The 21,030-nt window shown below is 38.9% G+C and overlaps 1 protein-coding gene across 1 annotated transcript; it reads left to right on the forward strand.

The window, feature by feature from the left end:
* Positions 1-1,923: 1,923 nt before the first annotated feature.
* On the forward strand, positions 1,924-3,425 carry LOC149099968 (melanocyte-stimulating hormone receptor-like). The gene has a single exon (XM_089276598.1). The coding sequence runs from the start codon at positions 2,081-2,083 to the stop codon at positions 3,011-3,013; it is 933 nt and encodes a 310-aa protein (XP_089132724.1). The 5' UTR covers positions 1,924-2,080; the 3' UTR covers positions 3,014-3,425.
* The last annotated feature ends 17,605 nt before the right edge of the window (positions 3,426-21,030 follow it).

Here is a 21,030-nt window from a genome sequence, read left to right on the forward strand (position 1 = left end):
TAAGGAAATGTTTCGTTTCTCTCCGGCCACCCGCGCCAAACCTACAGTTTTTTTTTCTCGAAAAATTAATTTTAACTACAAAAGTAACGTCGTCTTCATGCACCTTCTAGAGTGATAGCGGCTCGTGTCAAAATTTATGCTTATTCAAAATATTTCTTTAATTTCCTTGGCTTGATCGACCTTATAGTTCTTTGACCAGCGGTCTCCTTGTGAATTGTAACGCAATCAACTGTAATCCGTTGCTTTGAATTCGTCGGTGTGGTTTACGACTTGTAAGTCCAGGATTTCTTCAATGTTCAGAAAGCCCGTCGAAAGGTATGAAGAGCCATCCATTTCAAGTTATTAATGTCTGTGTTAGTGAGCAATTTCTGTCTAGAAAATGTTTTAATTTGATTTGATAACGAGTGCCTCACCTTCAACCCTTGACAAACATTACGTGACCCGTGTACACTTATGAACTCGAGATCAAAATAAACGGCCAAATTCTTTAATTTTTCCTCAAAAGAGATGGCGAATCACGTAAAATAGTCTTGTAAACATTAGTTTGTGAGTGACAGCAAATATTATTGAAGCGCTGAGTTTCGAAACTATATTATCGTTATGTTTGTGTGACCTTTCGACAGTGGTACGCCATTATCAAAGAGCTCAAATTTCACGAAAGTACTGCGTGTATTTTTCGACCTCAAAAATTTTATTTTAAGTAGCCCATGGTTTTGAAAATGGATTTTGCAAGAAGAAATAGTGCTCTTTCACGTGGAATAAGTCTCGATACACAAGGCGAGGTACCAGTCAATGATTTTAGGCCGTTAATTTTGTGAATTTTGCGGAGCAAAAAATCGCTCGAATTATTGTAAATACTGGAAAATTTGTCAAAAATTCAGTTTTAATTTAAACTGAGAAAATAACCACTCAAAATGTGTATTATCGTCTGCTTTATTTGATTAGTTACTTGATGTTTCGTGGAAAAGGTGTTTTGATTATCAAAGGAGGTCTCAGCGGTGCTCGGTATCAGACGCCTAAAATCTGGTCTGAGAGCTGCGAAACCAAGTTTATCTCCGTACGTCCAAAATATTTATCGGATCGAGGTAAAATATATATTTTTAGAAGTAGTTCACCAAGGGCTTTCTTGAGAATTTTTTTCAGATTTTTTGTTTTTTCGCTATTGCACGGCCCCAGTTGAAAATTACTGACATTGACTCTTAAGGGGCAAATCAAATAGCCTAACAAGATTAAACGAAACTATATCCGAAGCATGCATTTGTTTGAATATCTAAAAGAAAACAACCAAGACAAGTTTGAGATTTAGCATGTTTTGTGTTGTGCAGCCTCACTGACTTGGCCAACGATCAAACAGTGTCGAAGAGGGATTACAATGCCAAGGGTACCCACTGCATTGTCAGATAACGAGGACCCAATACGGGAAATTAGAACTGTGAAACGGCCTTTTCCCGCCCAGCGTACGATATATTGTAGGGCAGACGCATCAATAAATTCTGGCTCAGCGGAGCTGCTCTTTTTAGTAACCAGGCTTCCAACGGTTGTATTAGCCTTTCGCCATCTTGATTTCACAATTCTTTGCGATTCTGTTGTGTTTTGATCATTTCTCAACGGGTTTTTTCCGACATTTTCGGTTATCGCGTGACCGGAAAGGCTTTAATTTTTCAAGTTGCGAAAACTGTGACGTAGCTCCTTTAAGACGTATCTACCTGTCAACTCAGATCTAACATATCTAACGCGCGTTCGAAGAATAATTGTTAGATAAACCATCTACCCTAATTTGCTTGTTGAGCCATTTCAGACCATTTGATATCAACAGGGAAATAAACTGAATAATTTTGCCGATAATCAGGACGAAAATTTAATTTACATACAAGATTAAGTGGGTCCCTATTAATCGAACAGCTGATGTATGGCAATAGCTTTTCACTATAGAAACAGTCGCAAACAGCTGCTTAATGAATCTGACGAAAAAAGAATACATTAGTAAATCCTGTTCAATCTCCCCACCACTGGAAGATTTTGGCAATTGGCCTAAAACGCGCATTTGTCGCCAAGACTTGAATTCACGATTGTCTGAGTCATGGTTTCCAAGCTTTGTACTCAAACGTTGGAGGGATATAAATCAGTCGTTTATTTTCACAGAACATCTATGCTGGTTCTTTCCGTATTAAACTTGATATTTTCCATCGTGGCAACCCTTGGAAACCTCCTTGTTATTCTTGCGTTGCGGAAGGCCTCATCCATATCCACAACTTTAAAGAACTTGTTCCTGAGTCTAGCTGTTTCTGATCTAGCGGTGGCATTGATTCCCCAGCTGATGCTTGGAGTCAACCTAGCGGTGATGTTGCATATGGAAGCGAGTGAAAAACATAACATTGACGCCTTCTGTCCAGAGATTTTGATCATCTGTCGTTTCTTCGTGCTATTTCTAGCTTTCGCGTCCTTCTTGACCGTGACTGCAATTGCCATTGATAGATTTCTCGCCCTCTCTCTTCATTTGCGGTATCAAGAACTCGTCACGTCAAAGCGTGTTATCATAGCCCTGATGTTTTTATGGCTAACAAGTGCCATCGCTGCCTCTGTATTTATTTCAATGCCGGAAAATAATCTCATGGTGATTGCGATTATCGAATTTGATGGACTTCTCGTGACAACGACGGTATATATTCACATTTACAGAGTTGTCAGATATCATCAGAATCAAATACTAACCCAGTGTCAGCTGTACAATGATCAAGCAATGATGGTACTCCGAGAAAAAAAGTCTGCCGTTAATGCAATGTTTGTTTATATCGTTTTCATTACTTGTTATGTTCAAAATTCATGCTGTACGATTTTGCTGCTAACCGACGGATCTAGATTGTCCTTTTTGCTGGCTAATCACGTGTCAGTCTTCTTGATTCTTCTCAATTCCTCGTTAAACCCGCTTATTTACTGCTGGCGATATCGCGAGCTTCGACATAACGTGAAAACAACAGTAAAGAAATTACTTCGTATCACGGAAGCTGCTTGATTATATATCGCATAGAAAGCTTATAATTTATGGTACCACTATGGAATAATTCCTTGGAAAATAATACTGTGTGAGCAACGTTGTTTGGAACTGTATTTAGTTTCTGTTTACAAGGTTGAAGCTATAAACTAGTTTCCACTCACATTTATGCAAATATCATTTAACACTGCTTGTAAGAAATTTAAACTTGCCCTTGTAAACAGAATGCAAAAGCTATATACTATAGGACGAGGTTCATCCATCCGCTGCGAATACTTGTAAAAGTATTTGTAACATCGATAACTAAAACGAAAATCCTTTCGAAAAAATATTTTAAGTTTTTGGTCACGCCATGTTTGTACCTGATAAACGACACATCTGTACCTGACAGAAGTCTAGGGGCTTTTAAGGACTTCTTTTTTTTTTTTTTTTTTCAAACAAAGAAAACTCTTTCCTGACTACCTTTAAAATGTTAACATTTGTGCATTGTTTTCGATTGTTTAACAATCAACTTAGATATATTTGGTTTGGTCAAAAATTAAGCCGAACTCAAGCCGGATGGCAGATCTAAAATGACTGATAACTGCTGGATAAAGAAAGTTATCGTACGTCATGTGACATCAGAAGTGTCGCACAATGGGAGGGGGATATGTGGAGTAGTCTCCTACGCAGACGCCCTCAGGGCTCGTTACGCAATCTTCCAGTCAAGATTGCAATGTCATCGTGTTCTTAAACGAGCTACGTCACGGTTTGCACATCTTGAAAAGTTGTTTAATCCTTGTTCCTTTATGGCTCAAAATTATCTCTTTGATATTAATTTTTTCTATCTTACTAAACTATCATTTTCAGGTTTCCTTCAATTTAAAGTTATTTTTGTACGTTGCCAAAATGACCCAAAATGCCGCTGCGTTTCACTATGAATTACACAACACGCAAACTTAGAAGTTCGAATCTTTGTCTTTTCCACCCTCAAGCTGTGTTGTGTTTTGGCTGTGAGTTTGTGCCAGAATTATACTCATTAATACATTATTTTTTGCTAGAGAGACGCATAGACGTCCTGTGTACCCTTTTTACTTACTTTATATTGTGAGGCGCATTTGAACATTACTTTATGAACTTTGTGACGCGCCTAACAGTGTACTACTACCTCACCAGGGATGGGTGTTAGATGACTGCAAATCTCTCTCTCACCATCACCCCCTCCGTCTTACAAAATTAGGATGTTGGTCTGTGTCAGTATACCGCAATCCTTTAACCGCCCCTCCCCCCTCCGCCCCCCCCCGCCCCCCCCCCCCCCCTAGAGCACTTTGTCGAGTTGTAAAACTTTCATTAAAAATATTCTTGCTCCCAAATATTTGACCGGTTTAATGTTGTGGAGCATTTTGCAGGGTGGAAATTCTGCTCCCGAGAATGAATTACGCCCATGAAATGGTTGGTACACACGGAGGAGCTTTGCTCCCGAAGCTTGCCCCTGGAACAAAACCCAGGAGCCGCGTCTCTTCCGCGCTCCTCTTTTCAACTCGCCCCCTACATTACACCTGCTCCTGCTATGTAGCTAACGTTTGTAGGCGCACTGCATGGCTCTCTCGTGTTTGTAATAGGCCATTTTACAATTATGTGCTTAGTTATCCGGCCTATGATTGCAAGCGACGCTGGATGTGGCCTTGCTTTGATACAGACCATGCAAACTATTGTAGTTAACATAAGAACAACTTGATTTGCACGACAAAAACAGTGAGGTCTTTATCAAAACAAGGTCACCTACAGCCTCGCTGCTGTCAAAGGCCAGGTCATTGTACAGACAACTGTACAATGCTCTATTATTACCGTTATGTCTTGTTCTATGGAAAACATATAAAAGAAAAGGATACTTGAGTCAGCAATGGAAGATGAAGGATGAGAAAGTGAATCCCCCCTATAGGCCTTATTTCTAAGGTAATCCCTCTCAAGTTACGTGGTATCCGCGCTTTGCGTGTATATAATTTCCTCGAGAATGAACCGCTTGGGTTGTCCACGCGAGAGATAATCGCTTCATAGGGTTGGCTTTTTTTAGAACCTGTCGGGATTTGCAAAACCGGGATTGAGCTAAGCCGAACGTAAGTATCTTGGGGGTAACGCATACACGGGAGATAAACTCGCTTACGCTCCATACTTTCTTGGAATTAGTTATCGAGAATTTAAAGAGTTAAACTCTTGCTTTCTGGTAATTCAAGTATTGGTACTCAGGGGTGGACCATTATTATTTTTTTTTTATAACGGGTGTAGGCATGATTTTTATTTCTCATGTTTAAGGTTGCGCAATACTTTTTTCGGTGGGCAATAGTTCGTGTAAGAATTTTTTTCTAACATCAAAAAACAGGACCTGGATAGCAGACAGCACTTGCTTGACTTTTTCACCATGGCTCCCTATGCACGGTTTGCTGGGCAGGAATTTTACGAAATTGCCGTTGCTGAGAACATTGTAACTGTCAGCTGAATGTTGAAGTTTTGTTAAAAGCTGCGATCTGTTATTTCGTCTCTTATCTCATGTTTCGCGTGTTATTCCATGCCTCCAGTCGCTCAATAAATAATTGATGCGCAACAACCTCTGTTATTTTGTACCTGAGCAAGCGAAGGACATCATCGTTCCTAAACAAAAGTTCCGTGTGTTGTTTATAGTGCTCAATGCGCTTAGCTACACCTAGCTAGTTCCCAGGGATACCGCGTAAACTGAAAGAAACAAATATATCAACTAAAAATAGTATTCTTAAAATACCAACTGGCGGGAGACAGACCAGTTGGCTATTTACAAGCATGACCGGGGAGATGAACTAGGGTCTAACGAGAAACAACTCCAGCTAAGTAGTCAGAGCGGGGCTTGAACCCGCGACCTCCGGATTTCAAGTGCAGCGCCCCGAAGAATTCGTTGAATTCGAAATTTAAAGAGAAAGGCACGACCCTTTTGAAGAATTGAAGACAGCCAGCAGTGTCTCTTTTGCTCGAAATCCCGTGGAGAAAAACCCAAAGAAGAACGCAACGTAAGACACATAGGTGAACGGTCGTGAGTGTGCTAGCCTGTTTTTGCGTTCTTCCCCACGCATTTCGTAGCAAAAGAGAGACTGCTCGTAGTCTAGGAAAATTAAGAAGAATTGTTCTGGTACATGACTTCTTTACTCTCAATAGGAATGTTATGTTTTGCCCTCAATTCGTCAAAATCTTATCACATTTAACCATTGTTACTTTTTTTGTAAGAGAGCCGTATTATATTTCGTTAAAGCGATGGCTTATCATTCTTTCGTTAAAGAAATAGAGAAAACCTGGCACAGAAATGTCCTCAGTTGATGCAAGTCTGAATAAAAAAGCTAAGCTGACTATAATATCATGATAACTTTTGTACATTCGTATCAGGGATAGAAATATCCACATAAATTTTTGAAGCGTCTAACAGTGTACTACCACTTCACCAGGGTTCGGTGTTGGATGAATGCAAGTCTCTCTCTCACCATCATCCCTTCCGTCTTACTGAATTAGGATGTAATTAGTCTGTGTCAGTTTACCGCAATCCTTTTACACCCCCGCCCCCTCCCCTAAAGCACTTTGTCGAGTTGTAAAAATTTCACTAAAAACATTCATTGTATGCCTCTCTCTAAAATCGCGACCTAGCAATGTTTTACTGCCTATTGATCAAATTAAATAAGTGTACATGAACAAGCTACACTGTCTACACTCTAGTCCTTTTCCCTTGTCCATAGAATTAATAATTTGTTTAGAAAATATTCACTTTATATAACCCAAAGAGGAAAACATTATACAGGGAATTTGTCAGAAAGCTTCTGACTCTCCTTTACTCTAGTTCTCTATTAGTTTCTACGGGACTTCAACTCAGTGCTCTCTGAATACCAATTTACATAGGCTCCCTTTTCTTGGACTAAAAAACAGTAATAAATTTATAGCCCTAATGATCACACGAGACTGTTTGTCACGGCTAAGTAAAACCCTTTCGAAAACAAGGCGAGTCCGCACTCCTCTCCGAATCAAAGGAACGAAGACCTGACGCAAGAAAACGCGATCGAGTGCAGATTTAGCCTAGAGGTTGCCCCGAGGTTGCCTTTTCAACTCTCTTTTAGCAGCCAGTCAGAGCATGAGAACTCTGTGGTTTGAGTGCTTCCTAGTGGAAGGCAGCCTAATTATTTTGATTTGCGAGCTGTTCGCTTAGCAGGGGAAAAGCATCTTGTCAATAACTCTCTGAGGTAAGATATGGTTTATAAGGATAAGAATAAGAAGAATCTGCAAAATGGTGTCTATCGGCTTGCATGCGGCGTCCGATATGCTTGATCAATTCTTCAATTCAAAATATTTTCGTACCAGTCCTTTACGAAGGTAAACTGAAGAGGAGTGATTTTAGAACACCCGGCTATAGCATAGAGTGTAGGGGCAAGTTTGAGGAAGTGTTTCTGAAGAGGCAGTGGCATGTCAGGTAAAACTTAAGCAGCTAAGCCCGGGAGCCAAATCAGTGAACCTTGAGGGTGGTCGATCATGCGATCAGAGGACGGAGACTAAATTTCCGAGCAATCGACTGTACACTAAAGAAAAAAAAAAAACGGAAAGATTTAATATAAAAATATGATATATTCAAACAAAAACTGAGATTTAAGCTTATATCGGAAAAGATCTGTATAGTTCAATTGTGATACGTACCAAAGCCCGAGAGAAAAGGGGGCAAGAGGCGGGAGAAGAAAGGGTGGGAAGCGGTAGTTTTAAGAGGGCGGGAATCGGGAGCGAAATGCAAAATACTAATTTTTGTCATTTATTAAGCGTTAAAATACTTTCAAAAACAAGAACCTAAAATGTTATTTGAGTCTTGGCGTATTTTGAGTTTTCTGGGCCGACAAGCAAACGAAAATTCGCTCTTGGGCTAAAAACGACTGAGGCTTACATCCTGTAAAATGGGAAACCCTTTTACGGTGGCTACGTCATAGGTCATGAAATTTTGAGTAAGAGGAGCACCAGGCGGAAAACAAAGGGGAAAGAAAGTAAAAGGACACGCCTTAGACTTGCGCTGCTAAATCAGTAAATGACTAGGATGTGTTTTGAGTCTCCTTATTTACAGCGGCTTGGAAGGGGAGGGGGAGGGGCGGAGGAGGAATAGGGAAGCAAGAGAGAGACTGGGGTCAAGTTTCGACTCCATTTTTAGCCGCTGGTTGGGAAACGAACTCTGTGCGCATAGAACAGAATAACATTGTTTTGACTGTTGCCTGTTGAGGTAAGTAGATAGAAATAAGAATAATAAGCAATTCAAGTTGTCTTCGATGGAAGAATCTGAGTCTTTTGGGTTGCGTGCGGCGTCCGACGTGTTTGATCAAGTCTTCTAATTATTGCATTCGGGTTTCGACAAATCACTGTCCCCCGGTCAACTGACCCCCTACTGACCCCCACTGACCCCCCTACTGAACCCGCTACTGACCCCCTATAAAATCAATGGGAAAAGGAAAATTAAAAAAGCCCAGAACTATCAATGGGACCGATTCAAGTTCATCAGTAAATTTAGCTTACCTGAAACTTCCAAGATGGCAGACGCGTTGTAGATTTCCGACCCCCTTGTTCTCCTTTGACTGTTAAGTGGAGGTTTTATTGACGGAACATCGAGCACAGAGTAAGCTTGAAAATCATCAAATATTGTTTTCGTAAGCATTGGGAAATGAAGCAAAGAGAAACGCCGACAAATGAGCAGGCTCGCGAAAGGCTCGTGATGGACTGTTCGTGCGAGCGACATGAAGACGCTTGTAAACCTCAACCGGAAGTCCTCTCGCCTTGTTTTCGCAGTTTAAGAACTGTAGTAACTGTAGTATACACCATCTGGACAAGCCCGGTGGATTACTTTCTCCTTGGTGAATAAGAGGCAAATCGTTGAAAAACAGTAATGCCACTCACCGTCCATGACTAAAGCCATGAGCAACGTTGTGCATGCGGAAGGCGAGGGACCTGGGGCTACAAGGCGTCCAAAATAAACTTCCGGTTGATGTAATTGTGTGCATGTGCGTGTCGCTCAAGGTTAGTCGCGTACGTGTAAATTTGCCAGAATTTCCTTGCTATTAGTTTTTCATTGCTTAATTTTCTAATGGGTACAAATACCATACTTGATGATATTCCAACTTATTCTGTGCTCGATTTTCCGTGACAAATCCTTCAGTCAAATGAGAAGGGAGTTGGAAATCTGCAACGCGTCCGCCATCTTGGAAGTTTCAGGTAAGCTTAATTTATTGACGAACTTGAATCGGTCCCACTGATAGTTCTGGGCTTTTTTTAATTTTCATTTCCCCGTTGATTTTATAGGGGGTCAGTATAGGGGTCAGTATGGGGCTCAGTATGGAGGTCAGTAGGGGGGGTCAGTAGGGGATCAGTAGGGGGTCAGTTGACCGGGGGTCAGTGTTTAGTTTCTCGAAACCCGTTTTAGCGGGCCAAAATCCACTCTACATTCGCTTCGTCACCGTGCACGGTTTCAAGGCAAAGTTTTTCGTTACCCAGAAGCTGAAGATAGCGATTACAGGTAACAACAACAACAGGTAAGCAATTTTTGCATAAATTGAACGAGTAGAGTAGAGTAACGTCAAGATATATTTCGTTTTGCCTTTGGTTGTGAATATGTCATTATCAAGGAGAAGTTACATTGCTTGTGGAATCGACTTTGGTGATGTTTACATGCCGTGCATAAAGAGCTTTATTATCTGTTATTATCTGTTCTTGATAACTCAATAAGTGTATGGGACATTTGTTATTGGCCTATATGCACCTCATGATTCCTTCTGATGCATGCTCTTGTAAGGTTATGTTGCCCTCTGATGTGAATGCTAGTAAGCTATAATGCAATGTGCCATATTCAGCAGAGAAATTTCTCTTACGCTAGTGCAAGTATTCTGAAGTTACTCAAGTGTCTACAGTTGTACCTACATGCAAGTTACAATATGCTGTTATACACACCTGTACATGGACATTGCACCCACTTGTACTGATAGTATGTTAAATGTTGTGGAATTTTCTTTCATAAAAAAAAAATAAGATACTTTATAAAGAGGTATACATGTACCTCAAACTGTCATGAAAACTCCATAGGACTTGAAAAAAGGGAAGAGTAACTTGCCCAGGCAGGAAAATCTACTTGTCTTGGACGACACAGTATAGTCAATCGATTATTTGATAACAATCAATAGAAATTAGTCAGTGATATCAGAAATCAATGAAAGGATTCGTCATGAGTAATCGATTGTGATCAAATTTTCAATAAGCATAATCGATCTTGCTGATACCAGCTTATCTTTTGAACAACATTTAATAAGAAAGAAATGAACAAAAGATATAAAGTGAAATATGGAATCATGAATACAATTGCATAAAAACATAACATTGTATCTTGTAAGCAGAATATTTTGCTGGCATACATGTATCAGGGACTATGTTTTCGGGGTGTTTGGTAGTGCCTTTGAAATCTACATAAAAAAACGTTACAATCAAACAGTGTGTTGAGGGACAGTTTTTCTACAGTGTATGTGAACTAACAAAGAGAGACCAACTTTCAACTGATTCTCTAACGACTGATAAATCTGGTGAAATCAAATCGATAACTTGAAACTTCTCTAGCATGTGAGTATGAATTTCTTTCAATTAATTGATAACACTGATAACACTTACATTAATTTCAATTTATCGATTTATATCAATTTATGGATCAATTTCAATCGATTGCCTTACCGTGGGATGATCAGACAACACTCTAGAGCCCTGTTACAGCTGTACATTTTATTTGTACGAAATTGGGCTCTTACCAAATACATGTAGGTTTCATGTGCCATGCATCTGTTCAGTAGTAGCAGGGCAGGAAAAAAAAATTGTGAGTCACTTGGCCAGTGGGCCAGTCAATTTCAGTTTTCACTTGCCCCCACTTAAATATTAGTTGCCATTGTGGTGGCCAGTAAGGAAATCAGAGGACAAATGCGAACGAAGTATGCTCGGATTCCTAACTAATTCTTGCTTTCAACCTAAGAGTTCACTAATCTTTAGCATCAAATAGCATCAGATAGTATCAAAATGTGGAAAAAACAAAAACTATTCACATAAGCCATTACCAGAGTGTGTCACAGAATCTGTGAATTTTTTCAGCCGAGTGTGTCACTGATGTTCTTACCACATTTTGATGTCTTTTGTGATCTATTACTGAACAGATGCATGGCAGCATGGAATCTGTCTGCTTTGTAATACATAACAAAGAAACAAAAACAAATGTTTATGACATCATCTGTATCTTTGTCCACCAATAGAGCATAAGTGCATGTAGGAAACAATCAAACTGTGCCTGCAAATAACTTTACTTATTATTTAAACATTGTTTGATGGGAGTTTGATTTATTGTGCATGAATATTACAGTGTAGAAGATAGTGAACATTGAATATTTACTGTCACAGATTTTGAGTTTAGTTCTTCTATATCCTCTGACATTCAGTGCCTTCCAATCAGAGATGCAACGTTTTTGTCACACAGCAGCTACAGATGTAGATGTAAGATCTGTTTGATTGATGAATATTCAGGACTCAAAAAAAATGGCTGGTCAACGGGCAATGTCTGGCCAGAATAGTGACTTGACGGGCCAAAAACTTCACTTGCCGGTCATGTTGACCAGTCATGTCATGTTGAGACAGTCATGTTGTTCATTCTTGAATAAACAATCAAATCCCCAACTGTAAATCTGAGAATTTTAATCTCTTTTTTATTATGACCTCTTACGAAAACATACACCAACGCATATCTGTTCGAACAGCTAAAGACCATTCGCTTGCTGTTTGTCATGCGTTCAAGATCGATAGGAATGCCATTCGAACGACTGGGGTTTAATCCGTTCAGAAAGATATTAAGCCAATTTTTAAACGGTCTAGCAATGACTGGAACAAACAAATTATATTTGTGGGTTTAATGAGGCTAACATTACATGTACTTGATTTTCTCGTAAATATCTTGACCGGTCAGAAACAAGACATGACCGAGCTAAAATTACTTTGGCCGGTCAACATGACCGGTTACAGTCCAATTTCAAAGGTCATAGTATAAATTGGAATGATAAGAAACAAATTACTAACTCCAGTGTAAAATTCGCTGATTGACATCATACGCAGAATTTGCTGATTCATACACAAAAATAACTTATCGTATTTAACGAAATGTTTTATGTTACTTGTACGATGAAGTAAAATTGAGAGTGGTCAATACATGCATACTCCTTGGCATTGATGCTTGCTCAGGAAAAAAGGAGCAACTGAGAAGCCTACAGTAGTTATGACTCTATAAGGGGCTCAAGGCCCATTTCTTGAAGGCCACGGAAACTTCTCGGGCCCGCAAAGCCATCTTTAATTGATCTGTGTCTAAAAACTAAGAGCTGTATATGCCTGAAACTTCTTGTGTGAAGGGAACCTCTGTTCATATCGAGAATAAGCGAATAAAACAACTCTGTAAGCATAAGATTTCAGATTTTGCTATGGCTTTCTGGGTGTGAAAACTTTTTGGGACCTTCGAGAAATGGGCCCCTGATGCAGTACAGTCTAACATGGTGACCCTCAACACTTTGATATGCTCTGGCAGCTTTATGGCATAAATTCAACCACTTTAAACATTATTTTTAATACTTTGACGTATCAGCTACCTGTGTTAGTGAATTAGCATTAAATTTAAATATCTAAGATTGCTAGGTTCATACTTATTGTTCAATACAGCAGCTATAAGATTTCATCATAAAAAGCAAAGGCTGTGTTTACATACATGTAGTACCAGAACAATAATTTATTAACTTATGATGTGTTATGGGAACTATGGTACTAGATAGGCCTTTCAATTTCAACAGGCCCCTGTGAATTGGTTTTTTTTTCTTTTTTTACAGCACAGTTTTTTTTATTACAAAAAGAACAAGTAAAATTTTGGATCGTCGTCAGTCTGAATATTTTTTACAGTGAGTGTTTTGTCAGGGATCTAAAATGTTTGTACTGTTTGGATTCCGTACATTTTTGGAAAAAGAAAGAAACTGTGACTTTGTAAACATAGCCTGAAAGATGTCAGAAGCCTTGCTTTATGTTATGCAATGTAGTATTCCTTAGGCATCAATGTTTGTATGATAAATTTAATATGTCAATCTCTATCTTGTGGTTAATGTTTTGCGTCCTATTTTCTGTTATTTCAAAAAACAATTCACTCTGTGAAAAAAGTTGATCAATACTTCACACTGACATTGCATTAATTTTCCTAATAAGGTAAAGGTAAAGTCTGCATACGAGCCACGTGGCCCAACAGGCTGGAGCTTATCCCGCTTTCTGTAGCAGGAAGCGACTAGGACTATTTCTACTCCTCCTGGATGAGATGCCAGTCCATTGTAGGGCTACCCCACCATTAAATTCGCTGGTACCCATTTATACACCTGGGTGGAGAGGTACTGAGAATAAAGTGTGTTTCCCAAAAACACAACAGAATGTACCCGCCTAGGGCTTGAACCCGGACCGCTCAATCAGGAGTTGAGCGCACTACATGTAACTACGAGGCCATCGTGCCTCCCACATTTTTTCATAATAATTATTAGGGCTAATTTAATCCAACATTAATTACTTAGTAAGAAAAAAGTTTATTCATTCATTTTATGACGAACGTATCATCATTATGTTACATTTGACTTTGTGAATTTAGTATATATTTAAGACAGTTATCCATTTGCAAACAATTTTAATTTAGTAATACACCTAAATTGCAAAATTTTTACTAGCTGTAGCTGACAACAGTATAGTTCTTAATCATTTTATTTTTTATGAATTAAACAGAGCTGAATATGACATAGTTTCGCACAATCTTGAAAAGGTCTTGAATTTTAGTAGTCTTCTTGAAGAGTGCTTGAACTCGGTTAAAGGAGCTCAGTCATGGTATTTTGAAATATTTTGGCCAGGCACAAAGTTACATTTAATTCGTCTTGTTGTGGATAGAAAGAAAAGAAAACATGTTTTATTTGTTGCAATATATACATTGTAAACCTTATTCATAGCATATAAAAACCATTTGAATTTTATGGAGTTTGTACTGATTGCAATAAATTTCTGATTCTGTATAAATTTCCATATTTTCTGCTATTATAATTGAGATCAACAAATTTGATTTCAATAAAACTACATGCCATGCATTTTTCTTCAAGTTATTATTTACAAGTTATTTATCGTACAGGATTTCTGCCTCCCTTTTTCGATTTCCAGGTTATTTACAGGCTCCCTTTATCAATTTACAGGTTATCTACAGGCTCCCTTTGTCAATTTCCATGTTATTTCCAGGCTCCCTTTTTCGATTTACATGTTATCTACAGGCTCCCTTTTTCAATTTCCAGGTTATTTACAGGCTCCCTTTTTCAATTTACAGGTTATTTACAGGCTCTCTTTTTCGATTTACATGTTATTTACAGGCTCCCTTTTTTGATTTCCATGTTATTTACAGGCTCTCTTTTTCGATTTATATGTTATTTAGAGGCTCCCATTTTCGATTTACATGTTATTTACAGGCTCCCTTTTCCGATTTACATGTTATTTACAGGCTCTCTTTTTCGATTCCCATGTTATTTGCAAGCTCCCTTTTTCGATTTACATGTTATTTACAGGCTCCATTTTTCGATTCACATGTTCTTTATAGGCTCCCTTTTTTGATTTCCATGTTATTTACAGGCTCCCTTTTTCGATTTACACGTTATTAACAGGTTTCCTTTTTCGATTTACATGTTATTTACAGGCTCCCTTTTTTGATTTACACGTTGTTTACAGGCTCCTGTTTTCATTTTCAATGTTATTTACAGCCTGCCTTTTTTTATTTACATGTTGTTTACAGTGGCAACCTCCCTGTATTAAATTTACATGTTATTTACGGGTTTCCAGGTTGAATCACAAGAAATTTACAGGCTATTTACAGTATTTGCAGGAACAGTTTACATGTTATTTACATGATCTTTGCCCTTTGTTTTGAAACATTTACAGTGTTTTCTCCATCATTTACATGTTTTTTACATGGAACCTCTAAAACATGTAAAAGGGGAAAAATCATGTAAATTATTCCTTACAGTCTCTTTTTGATTATTTACATGTTAATTACATGTTATTTACATACTCTGTAAATTTCCAGCTTTTCCAGTGACTTGTGGAAAACTATCGATTTGCGCAGTGTTTGGGTTGGACATTCTCGCCCAAATCAACTTTCTTTTCTCTCGTAAGTTCTCGCGCGTTTAGAGATGCGCCACACTGGCGTTTTAGGCGCGGGAATCCCAACCAATGCTTACCTAACTTTTTAAAGATACTAATTTTAGCCCTCCACCAAATCTACACACGTGTATGTCACTTGTGGAAGTCTATCGATTTGGACGGTGCTTGGGTGAGAGATTCTCACCCATATCAACTTTATTTTCTCTCGTTAGTTCTCGCGCGTTTAGAGATGCGCCAAACTCACGTCTCAGGTGCAGGGTTTCCAACCAATGCTTACTTAACTTTTTAAAGATGCTACTTTTAGCCCTCCTTTAAATTTACACACGTGTATTTCACTTGTGGAAGTCTATCGATTTGGACAGTGCTTAGGTGAGATTTTCTCGCCCCTATCAACTTTCTTTTCTCTTGTTAGTTCTCACGCATTTTGAGATGCGCCGCACTCGGGTTTTAGGTACAGGGATCCCAAGCAATGCTTACCTAACTTTTTAAAGATACCACTCTAAGGCACAAGACCCGTTGTTAAAACCGATAAACGATTTCCTAAGGTTGAAAAAAGCGGTATAGGCGGCCTAGGGGGCGTATTTACAGAGTATTCACTAATGGGCGGGTGTTTTGACACATGAATAAGAAAAGTCCAGTTCAGCTATCGCGTCTTATCTCGCGTCTTCTTAACAGGCACTGAGGGTCATCGAATGGTAAAGCATGTTGCAGGCGTTCAGTTGGTAGTAGCCTACGAACAGGCTCACCTCTAGAGGAGCTACGTCACGACTTGTGCATCTTGAAAAGTGTGGCCTAGATGTTTCAAGTCCGTTGATTGTAATCCGTGGATATCACCTCCATCATTAAGCATACTTGTTCCTTTATGCATTATTAATGTATCCTTGGTGCTTTTCTATCTTAGTAAACTACTTTTTTCAGGTTTGCTTCAATTTTAAGCTAATTTTCCCCGTGGCTAATCTCTCAGTTAGTACGCGCGTAAATTTAGCGGGCCGTATTCTCCTGTATGGCCCGCTAAAATTTAAAGTTGTTTTTGTTGCCAAACTGTTCCAGGATTTATCGCCAAGTTTTTTTTAACTTTTTTTGAAAAAAGTTCAAAAGTTTCTTTTACTCTAAATTGTTTATTAAAGCGTGCTAACGACTTAAAATCGATTTGAAATTGGCTCGTTTTGCTTTTGACGTCCGTCTGAAATTTGAAGCCGTTCCGTGTGAATAGAAATTGTTCACGAACGCGCATCAGGCACACAGTAGAGATATAATAAATATCTTACTAACCTCTTCCTCTCGGTCCATACTGTAAGTTACGCATCCTCGTTTTTTCCCCTTCGATTAATGGCCCGCGCGCTTCGCGCCCGGGCCATAAATCGATGGGGAAAAAAACTCGGTCCCTAACTTACAGTACGGACCTCAAACTCGGTTAGTAAGAGGTATATACCGTGACTGAGCTCCTTTAAGTCACACGCACAGCACACGCGCAAAAAGCGAAGAGGGAGTCAGCGAACTAAGCGATCTGTCGAGGAGGAGTCTGGTACAGAAGCGCCACTTGAACATGTCCTGTTAACGTTAATTGTTATTGTGGGCTTGAATTTAAAGGAAAATAGAAATGAGTAAATAAGTCGTGTTTTTCGATGAATCCTTTTTCCAACGCAAGGATATAAACGATACGCTTTTTACTATAGAATCTTATTTCTGGTTATCCATCCCGCGTCCGGCGGTCTGCTGTATGCAACCGCGTCCAATCTGGTTCAAACCTAATTTGCACAATTTTCAGCACTAAGTTTTCATATGATAAAATTCTTATCGACTGAGATATGTCTGACCCGAAGAGAAAATATCTGGCTCTCGATCCATACATCCTGACCTCGAACCAAATATTTTCCGTCCGGCCCTCTAACTGAGTCAATAAGTACCCATTTTTTTCGGCTGTTTACTCACGTGGTGTCCGAATTATGAACTCAAATAGTTCCTATTGAAACTGATTAAACCAACACGATATGTTTGCTATCCAGCTTCAGTCAGAATAAAACAGGTAATTCCGGCAGGAGACAAGCATAAATAACACGCCATATTATACAGTCAGTTACGTTGTAGAGTTTGTTTTTTGTGCTATTGACACAGGAGCCAATTTAGCTGGATGATAAATCTCTTCACTAACCGCAGAAAGATACAACCAAAGAACAATTACACTTGTAATTGCGCACAAACAGTAATCAGTGGCGGATCTAGGGAAGGGGCCCGGGGGGAGCCCTTATTTTGGGTGACAAAAGGAATAAATAACAGAAGGAATAAAAGCCGGCAGGGCAAGCATAACAAAACCGCCCCCCCACCCCTTTAGCTCAAGGCCTGGATCCGCCACTGGTAATTGTGTACAAATAGTCAAAAGATAATTTTACCATGTTGGAAGACTGTACACCTTTGCGGAAAGCCACGACTTATTACAATTTCCGTCCACACTACGCCGGAAGAATTTGAATGAGAACGGAGGTTTCACTCTGAAAACGTATCAAATGCTTTCCGTCCGCAATACACCGGAGGAATTTAAAAACGCAACAATCACCAGTCATTATGGATTCGTGTTTGAGGAAACCTCAGGTAGAGAAATCACACGATTATCGTAACTCCATCGTTGTCGAAAACCTTCCTTCTCAAAATGTTTTTCGTCCACACGGAAACGAAAAGCCGTCGTTTTGGAATTCCTCTGCCGGTATGGAGAACGTCTACGGAAAGCTCCATTTTCGTGACGGATTAGATGGTAGAGCTAACCGTAAATCATGCTGCAACATCAGATCAATGATTACCTCAATTTTTTTTTTTTTTTTTCATCTCATGGGCATGTACTTTTTTTAATAATCGACGGATTAATCGGCTCATATATTATTTATTTATTTTATTCGTTTGTTTCTTGATTGATTGACTTTCAATGATTGATTGATTCGATTGATTCAGTGAATGAGTGAGTAGAATTTATTGGCATTTCATCCTACTCCATGATGAGACACACAAACTGACTCCTATGTTCAATAAGGTATTCAAAACGGATAAAAGAGATTTCTCAACATGCGTGTGGCCTACTAACCTCAAGATTAAATGAATCAGGGATATAAATAAGCCGTTTGTACCCATACTTAACCTCAAAAACGTCTTTGCGTTAGTCCATGACCTAACTGTGGAAACAGATTCCTCGCGCTCATTCCAGACGGTTTTCAAGCACGAACGATTGTAGTTTTCAAAAATTCCTTTTTTCAAACTCATCGTGATTGACAACGTTGTTTCATTCACTACCCTGTACGAGTAGATGGCTATGCTTTTAAAGATTACAGTGTCGTTTTTGGTTTGTTCAACTCTCATTTGTTATGGCAAGGATCAATCATTTGATCAATCTCTTGAGCAAATTGGTAAGTTGTCCCCATAATGTTTTCTGCTGGTATTTGAGGATATTTGTAGGTCTCAACATGGAGTCCATTCCTCGACTGTAGTAGAAGCCCAGTTGTTATTTGACAGCTTGTTAATAATGTACTAGTCTACATGTACATGCGAGTTATCCGGACGCGGGGGGGGGAGGGAGGAGTTAGAGGATACTCACAGCTCACAGCAAGCCTGGATGGGGTGATACCGAGGAGGACACAATTTAAGCCAATAAATACCTAATTTTTGAACTACAAAGCTCTGTTGTAATCATGTTACGTTAGAGTTGCAACGCGTAGAAACGTACAATAGTTCGAAGGCTTGTTCGAAGCAAGGACCATCCCCACCCTCCTCCCCCTTCCCCCACCACCCCATCTACGATGCCGCTTTCCTGACTTGCTTCTCATTATGAGATCTCGCTATATTCTTTTTTATAAAGTTGAAAATTCTTCAGCATTTTCCTAATTATGAAGTTAATACCTAAATATAAAAGAATGCCGACAGTCAAAATCTGAATTTCGATTTTTAAACAATATCTCCATTACTACAAAGCCCGGGATTAAATCCTTCTTGTTACCTAGGCCGGAGATTGTTTTGATAGCTTGCTTTAGTAACAACTACCTAATAAGACTAACTCGATTGAAGAGGAAATAATTAAAGGATTAAGAAAAGAATGAATAACGGATTTTAAATGAATAGTACAAATTATGCAAACAAAACATACCTCAGATATGGGTTACATTCGTTTGACTTTGAGTATCTCAATGAACAGCGTACTATTTGTACAAAACAGTGTAGTTTATGCAGTCGACGCTGGTCATCTTCACTGTTTTCTTTGCTCTTAAAATGGAATGCTGTGTAAGTCAATTTAGCTTGCCCACTGTTCGTTATCGTAAAAGTAATTTCTCTGAAAGCAGTTCTTATAGATATAAGAGATATAAACAGAAATCCTAATTGATGTAATGACAAAATGATTCCACTGCGATATCAAAGGAAATCATGACCTTTCACTTTTAAGTTAATCCCACTAATTTTAAAATAGAATGCAGTGACCCCACGTTTTACTTACGCATTTTGCAACGTTAATCTGTAAGCTTCCGAGAAACATGCAGTTGATTAAACAAGTTAATAACAAGCTAATAAGAAACAACAAGAAACACATAACAAAGAAATGGAAAACACAACATTAATAAAAGAGAGTTAAAAAATCCAAGGGCTTCCTTTTGAATTCAAAGGGCAATTAATCTGGTCTATTCTGTACAAAGTTCGAATTAAACTTAAAGCCCACCTTTGAGCTAATACAGAGCATTTACCTTCTTCATGCACTTGGTTTGTCAAAACCGCTCAAAAGCGCGCAATATTAGCAGAGATTTATAAAAGCACACTACAATTTAAACTATATAATATGTCTTTCATGTCCACATTCGTTAGTTTCCGTCTCAAATTAGAGGTCAGCCTGAATACCGACTCATGTCTTGTACTCTTGGAATTTTTTTTCTCATTTATTTATGTAACTTTGCGAGGTGACGTAAACTAGAGAAACACAACCATATAAATATATTTATTGACCAGAGATTGCTGATATAAAATTGTGGTCTCATGAATTCCCTGTCAGTTCCGTATGATGTAGATATGTCATATGGCAAAGCAATTGCTCAATAATTTCCAAACAATCAACTTCTAGGACTCGTCATCATTAAACATCCCTATCAAAAGAGGACTGCAGCGGAAAGAAAGGTTGTTGTTGGTGGTGTTTTTGTTGTTTTAAGATGATGACACGTCGATCAAAATTGCTTTCAACTGAATTCCACTGAAGTAAAATCAAAAATTCGTTGCTGGCTTGTGCTCAAAGATGAGTCCTTGGGGACAGGCTCCTTCCTCCCGTTTGGATATTTTAGAGACTTAAATCAGGGTAATAACGTACAAACATAAATTTGGTGACACGTGATGAATTTTCTTGTGCCGGTAGTGATCGAGGAATATTGGGACGCCCTAGAAGAGCAGGACAACGAAGATGCAGGAGGTATATATATATATATATATATATAAAAGAGTTATTGAGCAAAATTAACTGCATTACGTAAATTAGTTTTCTGAAACATTTCTGAACGTATTGCCTTTCATAAGGTGACTGCGGCCGCAGCACGGGCGGCCGTCAAAATCGAGCTTTCCTACCGACACGACACGAGTCTTTCTCTTCGCAGCTGACAAGAATAAAGACAATACTAAAGTTGCTTTGGCCTCTTCTTATACTTAACTCGATAATTCTGGGTTTAATTAGATTACCTGGCGACATTCCATTCTATAAGCAATTTGACGTACGCGGGCAACCCATATTTGGTGCCATATTATTCGATTTGTGACACAAAATGTTTCATGTTTTCCACTTTTTCTAATCTGAT

The sequence above is a fragment of the Orbicella faveolata genome, unplaced genomic scaffold (genome assembly GCF_042242905.1).
Source record: "Orbicella faveolata isolate gen_17 unplaced genomic scaffold, um_ofav_v1 contig_41, whole genome shotgun sequence".
Taxonomy (NCBI): domain Eukaryota; kingdom Metazoa; phylum Cnidaria; class Anthozoa; order Scleractinia; family Merulinidae; genus Orbicella; species Orbicella faveolata.